General features: G+C 36.4%; 1 protein-coding gene across 10 annotated transcripts in view; it reads left to right on the top strand.

The window, feature by feature from the left end:
* The window catches only part of NBEA (neurobeachin), a 726,466-nt gene that overhangs the window by 372,654 nt on the left and 339,954 nt on the right, over positions 1-13,858 (top strand). For all 10 annotated transcript variants that reach the window (XM_070049020.1, XM_070049018.1, XM_051831739.2 and 7 more), the window contains one exon: positions 533-597. In XM_070049020.1, coding sequence (XP_069905121.1) covers positions 533-597 — 65 coding nt within the window. The remainder of the gene's footprint in view (positions 1-532; positions 598-13,858) is intronic.

Genomic DNA, 13,858 nt, shown 5'->3' with positions numbered 1-13,858 from the left:
GGAACTTTCTGGAATTTTTTCATTTGAATATCTTTGATCCATAGTTGGTTGAGCCTATGTATGAGGGCCTGTAGAAATGAAAAACAAACTAGATATTGAGAACATTTCATTTGCAAATCAATTTAAACACTTAGTTAATATTTATTATTTTGATTTTAATATATCAATAGAAATACTCAATACTAGGGACTAAGATTTTCTACCCCAGGAATTTCTAGGCCTTTTGATCATTTGCTTTCTTTTGGAAGAGAACTCTGCTAACAGCCCCATGTACCTGTAATCTTACTTTCCATCCCAGTCAGCAATAGGCCTGAAATATTCTGGAATTTCAAAGCATCTCCTAAATTGATATAAGGCTACTGTTTAACATTTTTGATCTTTTACAAGAGAACGTTTGCTATAAACTCTTGTAAAGACATTGTAAGCAATATAATGTGGAAGTTATTAAGGACCTCAACATGATCCTTAAGCCAGATGTTACTTTTGTTTACATGTTCATTTTTCTTACATTTGGTTTGGTTTCTCCTTTTAGGAATGGCAAAATTCTATTCAGAAGAATGCAGGACTTGCATTTATTGAGCTCATCAATGAAGGAAGGTAATTAATTTTACAACTTTTGGACAACTAGTCAGCATACATTTGATTCCAGTGGGCAAGTGCTCTTTCCTGCCATCTGTACCAAAAATGTGTAAGAAGATATCTTACAGTTAAATAATTTACCACACAGGTACTTAAACTTTAAGTTAACAAAGTTTAGAGTGGCAAAAACTTTTTGGAAAAAAGGCATGCTTAAAATAAAAGGACAAATTTTATAAGATTTTTATGAGATTTGAGCCTCATCATACTGAATAGTAAAGTTGTTTTACACAGATCAAGTGAACACAATCTGTAATCCCATCTGCCACTCCATCTGTTTTCAGAGCAGTGTTCAGTGTTTACTCTCAGCCTCCCATCCGTTCATGTGAAATTGTTTTATTAGAATATGTCATGTACTTACTGTCCAACTGAAAATGCAAAGGATATTAAATATAGGAAGTATACCAGTCTTGGTTAGGAATTTATATATACCATTCTTAAAATGATGCTGTAAGGAAATTATGTTTAAACCTATTAATGCATGCTTTCGTTTTTGATGATTAGTTGAAGATGATATTTGCAGTGCTTTATTGGAAGTGGCCATATTAAGACCAATGTAACTGTCACCATGTGACATGTATAGCTTCCATGAGCCCACACCTGCATCCTTTTATAACTTGATTTCTTGTGTGTATGAAGGCACTTCAAATGGCTTAGGAAAAATGAAAGTAAAAAATAAGTTTATTTTGTTGCAAAACAATTTTGAAATCTATGTATAGTTTTTTCATAATGTCCAATTTTCAGACTTTTTAAAGATCCATCTTTACATAGACTTAAAAAACTTTTACACAAAATTAACATTTTTTGATTTTTATTTATATAAAGGGAACATATTTTATGTATTTCATATATACTGTTTTAAGAGTATAATAATACTTTCTACCTTATGCTCCCTCACTTCCACCCTCTTTTCTTCTTTTCTTATTTTTCTTTTAATTTGTATAATGACATACATTCAGTTTACTTTATAATCACAAGCTTAACCCTCTAATAAATACAGAATTTAACAAGTAGTAAATAGGAAAGCTACTGTCCCTCAAGTGTATAGACAGGGACTACAATCATCAAATATCAATTCCATTTTCCACAAATTTTACTTGTATAGTGTATCCTTTGGGAAATAATGATGGCATTTGACATAACATATTTATTTCTTATTGAAACCATATTTAATTAAATTGATAAGAATATAATGCTTACTGTATTTAAATTTATCTTTGACTTTAAAGGAGACTATCATGAAAAAATATTCCTTGAAAATAGTTTATATAGGTAATTTTTTTAAGATTTCCTTATTTATTTGAAAGGCAGAGTTACAGAGTTAGAGGGGAGAGAGAAAGTACTTGTGCACAAGAGCAAAATCTTCCATTTGCTGGTTCATTTGCCAAACAGCTGCAATAGCAGGGCTGAGCCAGCCGAAGCCAGGAACCAGGAGCTTGATCCAGATCTCCTACGTGGGTGGCAGGGGCTGAAGTACTTGGGCCATTTTCCGTTGCTTTTCCCAGGAGCATTAGCAGGGAGCTGGTTTGGAAGTGGAGCAGCTGGGACATGAACTGGCACCCATTTAGGATACTGGCATCACAGGCAGTGGCTTAACCCACTGTGCTACAACGCCAGCCCAGAAACACAACTTTTTAAAGAATGTTAATGTATCATAATATTATTCTGTTTTATTGTTCCGTATTCTGAGACGCAGCTGTGTTTTTAGAACATTTTATCATATTGTATATTTCTCATGATTCTATTTTATGACCTAATCACTTTTGTTATAAAATAGGACCAAAGCAATGTTTTACATTTATTCTAACATAAAAGATGCAGAAAAATAACTTCTTTTGTAACAAAAATAGTATAATAGCATTCACTGTTTATACAATCAGAGAATTGGTGGTAAGTATTACTCCCTTTCAGGCAATGAAAAATAGAAAAAAATATTTGCCAAAGCTAATCATTGTTACATCAGTTTTAGAAATAAGTCTTAGGTCATATATATGCTTATTTTGTTATTTATTTCAACTATTAAATTAAAGAAAAAATCATCTCACCAAAAGTAAATCTCCAAAGAGTTAATCAAATTGATCCTTTAATGCTTAAATTAAGATTATAGTTACTCGGAGCCAGTGCTGTAGCTTAGCGGGGAAGGCCGTCGCCTACAGTGCTGGCATCCCATGTGGGCGCAGGTCTGAGTCCTGGCTCCTGGCTCCTCTTTTCTGATCCAGCTCTCTGCTGTGACCTAGGAAAGCAGTAGAAGATGGCTCAAGTCCTGGAGCCCCTGCACTCGCATGGGAGACCTGGAGGAGATTCCTGGCTCCTGGCTTCAGATCGGCCATCTGGGGAGTGAACCATCTGTTGAAAGATCTCTCTCTCTGCCTCTACCTCTCTGTAAAAGGCGAAAGATTTATACGATCGGAAGAGAAACCAGAGTATCTGCCTCTACCTCTCTGTAACTCTGCCTTTCAAGTAAATAAATAAATCTTAAAAAAAGAGAAAAGATTAGAATTATTGACTTAGAAAACTAGAACAAGGATGGAAAAAATACTAATATTAGAGATTGTGAGCCTCTGATATTTTTTTTTTTTTGACAAGCAGAGTTAGACAGTGAGAGAGAGAGACAGAGAGAAAGGTCTTCCTTCCGTTGGTTCTTGATACGGTTTTTTGTTCAATGGTAGATCTTAAAGTTTGCTTTGTTTTAGGAAAGCAATTAGAAATAATTAGAATATTTTAAAATTTTTAAACTATGAAAATCTCTGAAATGCGCACCATAATGTTTGTTGTCCCAACCTAAATTTATATTTCCACTCTTCATGGTAACTGTTCCTTCAAGGAAAAAAATGATTTTGGAATAAAAATTCAACATTAACAGCTGTAAGAACAAATAATGATGAAATGTTATTATAAGAGGTAGGAGTAGGGGGGGTGAACAAGATAGACACTGTCCTGATTTTTTTTGGTGAAGACAAATATTTGCAGACAAATAAAGGATGCTATGATAAGGGCAGTATGAGCACAATACAGTCAAAGGGGAAAGCACCTGACCTAGTCTGAAGGGTGCATTCCCCCAAACCCCACCCCACCATGGTAGAGATACCGGGGCTTTTGACAACTACAATCACCCAAAGGAAATGCTTTCTTAGATGACACCTGGAACTTGATTATGAAATAGCAAAGTGGAAAGCAAAAGTAGAGGAACAAGTCTTAAGCAGAAGGAACCATATAGTGCAAAAGCCTGTAGGCAAGGGATGGCAGGATATGTTCTTAGAAAGCTATCATCAGTCATCTAACAGCTGTTTAAATGCACATTGTGTGTCAGGCACAGAGAGAGCCAAGGGCCATCCCCTCACGACAAAGGACATTGACAGAGGTCATGCCAAGAAGGTGACTACAAGCTATGCTAAGGGTGCTGGTGATAACTGAAAAGATTTAGACATATCCTACAGGATGTGAGTGGATTCAGAGGCTTAAGGCTTGAATAGGGCCCCTGATGTCAGGTTTCAGAAATCCTGTTGAAGAAGATGATGCGTGGATGAATCATGGTGGCTGCAAAAGTGAACAATTTTGAAGTACTTTTTGAAAATTAAATCAGCAGGACTGCTGATGGACGATGGGAAAAAAGGAATCAAGGATAACTTGATTTCTGTGCTTGATAACTGGATGGTTTATATTTCGTAAAAGCAAAGTTCACTTAACTAAAACAATAAGGGAGCAGAGGTGTGGGTGAGTTCAGTGAGAGATGTTTTCACCCTGAATTTATCATATCTGAAATAGCCAAGTGGAGATATCACACAGGCATCAGGACTTTTGGATCTTGAGCACTAGAGAGAGAGAGAACTGGCATGGAGATTTAGAGCTGGGAGTCTCCAGCTTGTACAGGGTAAATTGTGGAGTAGAATACACATGTGATGCCCAGGGAGAATGTGTAGAGTGGTGAACCTAGAACCACATTTTACTGTTGTGCTTGGTGGACTCCTCCTCCCCTACACCTTTACATATTTTCTCTCTCCTTTCCTCTCTCCCCTCCCTACTCTCTTCTTTCCCCTTTCCTCTCTCCCCTCCCCCTCACTTCCTCTGTTCTCTTTCCCCCTTTCCCCTTCCCCCTCCTGGCTCTCTTACCCCCTCTCCACTCCCCTCCCCTCTCCACTCTCTTCTCTCTTTCAAAAGCAATCAGCTTAAATGTCACCCATGAAGTTTTAACAGTTAAAAACCTCTCCTTACATAATCTACTTTACTTTTTTACATCTACCTCCTTCACTAAACAGTATTTTCCTTAAAAACTTGTATGTAATTCTCCGTTGTATTTGATGCTGTATTCTTGAGTTTTGCATTTCTTGAAGAAACTAAAAATCACTGGTAGGAGTGAATGGTCAACAAGAAGATTTTAAAGTTAGGATTAAAGGAGCCTACTGCATTTAGTCACAAGACTAAATGCTGACCTCATGATGTGGGTGTAGACTTAATCCCTGTCCTAACAGAGCTTCCAGTCTAATGAGGCAACAGTCTTAGATGACGTGATGTCAGGTACAATAACTGCCAGTGGGTGAGTTGAGTGTGTTCTGGGAGCAGATAACTAGGGACTTATTTTTTGATGAAGTGGTGATTTACAAAAAACATGGGCATTTGCTTTCAGACTTTTACTTTGGTGAAAACTACCTCTTCACTGAGTACCGCCTACCAGCCCCCGTCCCCATCCCTAACCCAGTGTAGGGACTTCCCTATTTTAGCTCTTCCATTTCCCCTGGATTATGTTTACCCTGCTGTAATGTTAATGCCTGTATATTTGTGGTGTGGTTTTGTGGCTGTTTCCACAGTGCCTAGTGTACGATATACCATGTTTATTTGTCTGTACTAGCTCTACTAACAATTCTTCTCCCAATGAACAGGTGAACTCTGGGCATAGAATATAATCCCATCTCACATTGTTTCAACCTGCAGGCTTTTGTAGCTGCTTTCTTGCTCGTTTCTCTGAAGGTTCAAGATAATACATATGACACATTTACTTAAGGCTGCTGCAGTAAAGCCACTTTAAAAATGGAAGTGTTTATTTCAGTTACTATATATATTATAAATTCAGAATATTTCTGACTCCCACCGTTAGTTTGAGTGGCTTCTTTCAATGTACATCTTATACAAATTGAACTTTGATTTCTTATTTGAAAAAGTGGCGTATTTAGATATTTGTGATAATGTTACAATAAGGACACATTTTTCAATTGGTTTAAAATAAAGAATTAAAAAATATGACTTCCCTGGGGTTGTTAGAATATCAGTCTTTAATTTGTCCTTGTGGGAATGAAGATAAAAATCTTTAAGTGGAAATTGTTATAAATGTTTATCCTATTTAACAGTTACACTCATGAATACAGTTCATCAATCATAGCTCACAGAAGCAATTGTGCAGTTGTCTACAATTAACAGGACAAAAACAGCTGATGAATGTGCAGTTGAATTAAAGTGCTCCCCAGGACAGGCTGAAATTATAAACTGGATCATTTAAAGGAATCTAACAAAGGATCTTTATAATTAAAACAAAGCAAGGTTAATGGGATGTAAAATTGCCTATAATATCTTGGCAATAATAATTTAAATTTAAATTATTAAAATATGAATTGAATAATGAGGAAAATAAGGAAGAGTTCTTTAAATTACAGAATTTGACTGTTCTGTTGAAACAAATTAATCGTTTGCCTAAAGTAAATCTCTATCACAATATAGATATAATTAATGAATATTCACCATAAAAAGGTCACAGTGTGTTCAAGTGTAGCCTTGAATTTAACCTAAGGTTCACATGATTCTGATTTTTATTTTCTTCTTTGAAATATGGAGAAATATATGCTTTCCTTACTTAGGTTTTTAAGGGAAAAATCACATTGCATCTAAATATAATTCCCAACCTGTCATCTTTAATTTGATACATTCTGCTTACTATTTCACATTCTTTTCTCTTATGTCTCCCATTTCCCAAAAACTTTATTTAAAAAACACAGTCATTTCCAAAGTTTTAAGATAAGAAGTCTTTTTGTTATAGTTGGCATTTTGGTTTAATTTTTGGAAAGTTCTAGAAAACAGAAGTTCCTTCTTTCATTTAGAAACATCTATAAATTTTTCTTATTATTCTTTTGTTTATTTTATATGTGTAATAGGTCATTAAATACATAGTTTTGTAAATGATAAGGTAAATAAATCTTTTATTTTTACAAATTTACTTATATAGCTCTTAAAACAACAATTCCAATTTATAGATATAACCTGAGACATTGATGACAGATGAAATGTATCTTTCTGGAACTAAAATAAACAGCTCTTATTTAATAATGGTCAGACTTCAAGTAATAGGCAAATACAGCTCAAAATTTTGTTGTCTAAGCCTATTTTATGCTGCTATAACTGAATACCAGAAAACTGGGTAATTTACCATGAATAGAAATGTATTGGCTTATAGTTCTAAAGTCTGGGAAGCCTACAACCAGTGGACTGGAATCTGGCGTGTACCTTCCTGCTGCGTCATTCCATGGCAGCAAGGTCAAAAGGGTGAGAAAGAGTAAGAGGGTGCTGAACTCCCTTTTACTACAAATACTCTCAAAATCCAAACCCACTCCCATGTTAATAACACTAATCCATTATTTCACTACCTAGTAACTTCTCTTTTTTTCAAAATATTGATAGTATATCATTTTTTTTTATTTGACAGGTAGAGTTATAGACAAAGAGAGACAGAGAGAAAGATTTTCCTTCCATTGGTTCACCCCCCAAATGGCCTCCTCGGCCGGCACTACACCGATTTGAAGCCAGGAGCCAGGTGCCTCTCCCTGGTCTCCCATGCGGGTGCAGGAGCCCAAGCACTTGGGCCATCCTCTACTGCCCTCCCTGGCCACAGCAGAGAGCTGGACTGGAAGAGGAGCAACTGGGACTAGAACCCAGTACCCACATGGGATGCCGGCAGCACAGGCAGAGGATTAACCAAGTGACCCACAGCGCCAGTCTGAGTATATCTTTTTTTTTAAGATTTATTTATTTATTTGAAAGGCAGCATTATAGAGGCAGAGAGAGAGAGAGACGTCTTCTATCTGTTGGTTCACTCCCAAATGGCCCAACGGCTGGAGCTGGGCCCTTCTGAAGCCAGAAACCAGGAGCTTCTTTCCTGGTCTCCCATGCAGGTGCAGGGGCCCAAGGACGTGGAGCATCTTCTACTGCTTTCAGGCCACAGCAGAGAGCCGAATCAGAAGTGGAACAGCCAGGACATGAACCGGCACCCTTCTGGGATGCCAGCACTGCAGGTGGCGGCTTTACCTGGTTACACCACAGCTCCAGCCCGGTCATAGATTCTTAAATCTAATCCAAGGTTGGGAACTCCCAGTGGTGCCTGGGAATTAGAACACCAAGTTACAAGCTTATTAGTCCATATGTTGGTAAAGTGAGAACACACAAAAGATTTTTCCCAGTTGCTGATGTACAGATCAGCAGTTGAACACCTCTTTTGTAATGTGCCTGTCATAAGGCCAGCTTTGGCTGGATAAGGATTACAAAAAAATTGCTTTTAATTACAAAAGTAATATAACATATGAATAGGTATTCCTGAAATTCTTTATACTTGCTAATTATAATACATATATTATATCCGTGTAAATACTTACAAAGCACACATGTGTGATTAGTTTAGCAGGGATATAAATACATTTTTGCATATGATCCTCATTTTCCAATAACTTAGAATTGAGAAGTTAGGATTTACATGGCAGAAAAAATTAAACAGTTCAGGGGCCAGCACTGTGGTACAGCAGATTGAGATGTTGCCTTTGATGCTGGCATCCCATGTGAGTGCTGGTTTTCAGCTAACTTCTATGCATCTGGGAAACAGAGTAAGATGGCCCAAGTGCTTTGGTCCATACTGCCCACATTGGAGACCAAGATGGCGTTCTGGCTTCAGCCTCAACCAGCCCCAACCCTTGCAGCCTTTTGGGAACTGAACCAGTGGATGAAAGATCTCTTTCCCTCTCTCTCTCTCTTTCTCTCTCTCTCTCTCCCCCTTTCTGCCCCTCTCTCCCCCTCTCTCCCCCTCTCTGTCTCTAACTCTTCCTTCTAGGTAAATAAATAAATGTTAGAAAATGTAAAAATTCAAAAATATCATAGGCAGTATATGAATAAGTAAAAATAAATAATATAGGAATATGTGACTTTAGAAGGAGGAGCTATTTTACTAGACTTTAAAGCTTCTTTTAGGAGACTGGGCCCAAACAAGTATGTTAGAAAAGAAAAAAAATCAGCCTTATTTTATGAAAATTAAGATTTATTAGAACAACAGAAATATTAGAACAATAGAAAATACCTTCATGAGAACATAATTTTATTTGTAAAGATCATAATGCCTGGGCTTTATATTATTTAAATAAAGAATAAAAATTTTTCTGAGCAGTAATTTATTCAATTCTTAGTGCTGATCATGTTTTGTGTGTCTCTATATCCTACAGAGTATGACACTTTTACAGATTTATTCATTTTTAAAAAATCCATTATTCCAAAGTTTACATTGCTCTAGTCATAGCACGATGTAAGAATAATAATGGACTTAATTACCCAAGAGCAGATTTGATGTTAAAAATACTTACCAAGTGCTGGCGCCGTGGCTCAATAGGCTAATCCTCCGCCTAGCGGCACTGGCACACCAGGTTCTAGGCCCGGTCGGGGCGCCAGATTCTGTCCCGGTTGCCCCTCTTCCAGGCCAGCTCTCTGCTGTGGCCCGGGAGTGCAGTGGAGGATGGCCCAAGTGCTTGGGCCCTGCACCCGCATGGGAGACCAGGAGAAGCACCTGGCTCCTGGCTCCTGCCTTCGGATAGGTGCGGTGTGCCGGCCGCAGCGCGCTGGCCGCGGCAGCCATTTGAGGGTGAACCAACAGCAAAAGGAAGACCTTTCTCTCTCTCTCTTCTCTCTCACTGTCCACTCTGCCTGTAAAAAAAATTAAAAAAAAAATACTTACCAATTATATATTCAAATGTTTGCGTTAGTATGAGCCAACTCATTACAGCTCACTTGATGAAACTTCCTAACCTGATACCAACACCAGACAATGTCATTGCAAGAAATGATGTTATAAAACAATGCCCATCCTTAACTTAGAGGCAATAATCTTTAACAACATTTGGCAAATGAAATACAACAATATATGAAGAGTTATATTATGAACAAGAGTTGTTACAAAACTATGAATTTGAAATAACATTCAAAAATATTTATCAATGTAACACACCATATCAACAGACTAAAGAAGAAAAAAGGGCGTAGTCATTTTGACAGCTACAAGTAAAGCATTTGCAAAACTCAATACTTTTTCATGATAAAAACTCTCAATATACTACAAATGAGATTGAACTTGCTCAATGAAAATGACATCCACTAAAAATGTACAAGTGTAGCTAACCTCTTACTTCATCATGGAAGATTGAATGCTTTTCCCATTGATCAAAAACAAGACAAGGATATTCTCACTTGTGTTTGATTTATCATCTTACCCATTAACCAGGCAAGGAAAAAATCCTAAGATGCCAAAAAAGGGGTGCAAGAAATAATAAGTAAATTTAACAGTCATAGGATACAAATTAATATTCAAAATCAATTATAGGAAATTAGAAATATAAATAAAGTCAAATAGTTATAATAGTATCAAAACATGACTTCGGGTTGTAGTTAAAATATGCAAAAACTTACACAATAAAAGCTATCAACTATCCATTTGGAAAATAGTTTCGCTGGTATCTTATAAGCTTGAAAAATACACCTAACCATACAATGCTATGATTTCAAACCTAGTTATCTGCCCAGAAGAAATAAAAACATAAGTTCTCATTAAAATCTATATGTGAATGTTCATAGCAGCTTTATTCATAATTTCCAAAGACCGAATGTTTATCAACAGATTAATTGGATAAACCAATTATTGTATTATTGTATTGTACAATACAATTATTGTATTGAGCAGCGATGTCAAGCAATTAAAAAGGTGTGAGCTATTGATATACACATAACATATATGTGACGTAAAGCTTTGCACAAGTGAAGGAAACAAGACAACAAAGACAAATTGTATGATTTCATTTTTGTGAGATTCTGGGAATGGAAAAATTATTAAAACACGAAATAGTTCAGTGGGTGCTATAGGTGGCAGAGAGAAGACCAAAGGAGTGTTTTTGGGTGCTGGAAATGTTCCTGATTTTGACTTTGGTCACATGAATATGCATTTGTTAAAATTTATCAATCTATGCATTATAAAAGAGCTAATTTCATTATATATATTAGACCACAATAAACCAGATTTTAAAAAATGCATATAGTTTTGTTTCATTACTCATAAAATTCGAGGCATGTATGGCCACCAATAAGGCCTTTGCTGCTCTAGCATTCCTTATCTCTGTACACTGAATTACCCATCGAAGATACCTCTCTCTAACCTTACAGATCATTATTAATTATCACCAAAAGAAGTCCTTGGTAAACTATTGTTTGTTAAGTTCATCTCTGTAAGCCTTGTTTTCTTCTTATACCATGTGACTGATTTACTTATCTAATGCTATAGCAATTGAAGTAACAATCAGATAACTATAATATACTTTGTCTAGTGAATAATCAGTTCTGAATGTTGCTGGTACAAAATAGGGACCCCAGAGATGTAATTTGTTTGCTTTATAAGTTATTATTTAAGTGGCATTTAACTGAATATGACAGTTGTTTAGTCAAAACAGTAGCGGCAAAAGCCATATAATGGCTTCTTTCTTGTATCTCCTAAGTGCATTTTAGATTGAATTATTATAATGTTATGAAATCTCTAGTTCCTTAAATTCATACTGGTAAATTCAGCAATAAGGAATTATATTTGGGGGAATGGGCTTTTAGCCTAACAGTTACAATGCGAGAGTCCCATATTGGAATGCCTGAGTTTGATTCCTGGCTCCTGTTCCTGATCTCAGTTACCTACTAATGTAGGCCCTGGGAGGCAGCAGATGGCTCAAGTGATTTGGTCCCTGCTTCTCATGTAGGGGACATGGATTGTGTTCTTGGATCATGGCTCTGGTCCCTGGTCTAGCCCTAGTTGTTGTGGGTATTTGCATAGTAAATGGTAGTAAGTGGATAGTAAATAAATGCATGAGTGAGTTTGTTCTCTCTCTGTGTTTCTCTCCCTCCTTCCCCTGGCTGCCTCCCTCCCTCCTTCCCTCTCTAGCTCCCTCCCTCTCTCAAAAAAAAGAAAGGAAGGAAGGGGGACGGGGAATGTTTAGTTTAGTTTTTTTTTTCTTTTTATTTTAAAGGTAAAAAGAGAGGAAAACATTCAGACAGAAATCTTTTCTCTGCTGGTTCACTTCTCAAATGCCTGCAACAGTTGTGGCTGGGCCAGGCCAAAGCCAGAAGCCCGGGTCTCTGTTCCAATCTCCCACATAAGTGGTAGGGACTGAACTACTTGAGCAGACACCTGCTCACTACTAGGGTTCACATTAGCAAGAAGCTAGAGTCAGATGCTGTGCTGAGACTTGAACCCAGGTGTTCTGATGTGGGATTCTGGCACACTAAGCAGCACCTTAAGTCCTGTGCCAGACACCCAACTCAGAAATCCCATTTTTAATTAAGAATAAGCTTTTACTGGGACTCCTACTCATAGTATTTACAAAACACTTCAGCATCCCTTTTCCTATGACAAAAGAACTGTGCCACTGAGGGAGTACAGATCAGCTTGTAAACTTTATCGAAGAGGCTATGCTGGTATATGCATTTCTTCCTAGCATTGTATTATGTTGTAGGTACTTGTGCTGTTATACTTGGTTTGCTTTCAAAGTCTTCTTTTAGACTTTTCTTTTCATGGCATTGATGTGTGTTTTTGTTCACTTCACCTTTTACATCTCAGACTCTTTGTACCTGCTAGCATTGGCTTTCTTCTGCTGGGCATTAAAACTTTTTCCCATTTATTTGGAATCCTAGAATTTAAGCCAGTAGCTTGTCTATGTAGCCCAGGGTTATCTTAGACAGAAAGAATCTTCTAACCAGTATTTTTGATGATGAATATCTTGACCATTAATAGGACATGAAATCCTGAGCTGCTTTCAGCATTTTCAAGACAGAGAGTAAAGAATGCAATAAAATAATTATGTACATTGCCCATTGCTCAGGTAAATACTAGGTTTCTTCACAGATTCATGGAAAATGGAATTAAAGTTAAATTTACTTTGGTTCAAAAGAACAACTGAAATCCATCCCCATGAGAGGTATTCAAAAATGTTCCTGGAAATGTGGACTATGAAAAAACTGCATGGATTCCAAAGTTGTTTTGTACCAGAATAAATCTATCTTTTAATTTCATTTGCCAAGAAGTTTTTGAAGTACCCTCATAATGTTTTTTGAAACATTTGTTATATGTGTAAATAGGGTTATGATGTATAATTTCTTATATTTTACTTTAGGACATGGCTTGAAAGACAGTGTTCTAAGCTGATATCTCAGTATTGAAGTCATATGTCTTAAAACAATCTTAACCTGTCCTCCCATCCTGAAAGCAGTATTTTCTAAATCCATATTAAATATAGTATGAATATTTTTAAATCCTCTGTTAGAGCATTAATTTTCTGAGACTAATTTCAGACAGAAAAAAAATTAATATCTTAACCATTATTAAGAAAGATGGAAAGAAGAAAAGTAGATTTCACAAAAATTGACCTTTTTGTTCTATTAACTAATTGGAAATAAAGGAGACAAGAGATTGTACTTCCGGAGATATGGTTGAACTAGTTAGAAGATTTAGGAACTAATGCGAATAAATGACCCTTACCTAACGGAGTTGGACAAGAGTATACGTTGTTTGTAACTTTCTAATAATGTTGTCTCTGAATGAGTTCAATGAGGGGCAGTTGTTAAATTTTGCTACTGAGTAACACTAAGAAATGAAACTCAGGCTTTACTGTTATTCACCCTGTAGTAATTCAGCCTAATTTCAAATGTTTAAGCATCACAATAGATGTTTATTAAACTAGTCTGACCTCAGACTAGAATTTAGGTAGCATTATTAATTTGTTGTGTAAGTAATCAGTATCTCCAGTGGATACCAGTGTTTGAGAACTATTACCAGTAATTCATGGTTCTCACCAGCTAAATACATATACATCATTACCCATAACTGGCAACATAATATGTCCCTACACTGAGTCATTTTTCTGCGCTACTCTAAGTATAAAAACTATTTAGGTTTCTAATA

The sequence above is a fragment of the Oryctolagus cuniculus genome, chromosome 9 (assembly GCF_964237555.1).
Source record: "Oryctolagus cuniculus chromosome 9, mOryCun1.1, whole genome shotgun sequence".
NCBI lineage: Eukaryota > Metazoa > Chordata > Mammalia > Lagomorpha > Leporidae > Oryctolagus > Oryctolagus cuniculus.
The sequence above is the reverse complement of the archived record's forward strand: the minus strand, read 5'-3'. Positions and strand labels throughout refer to the sequence as shown.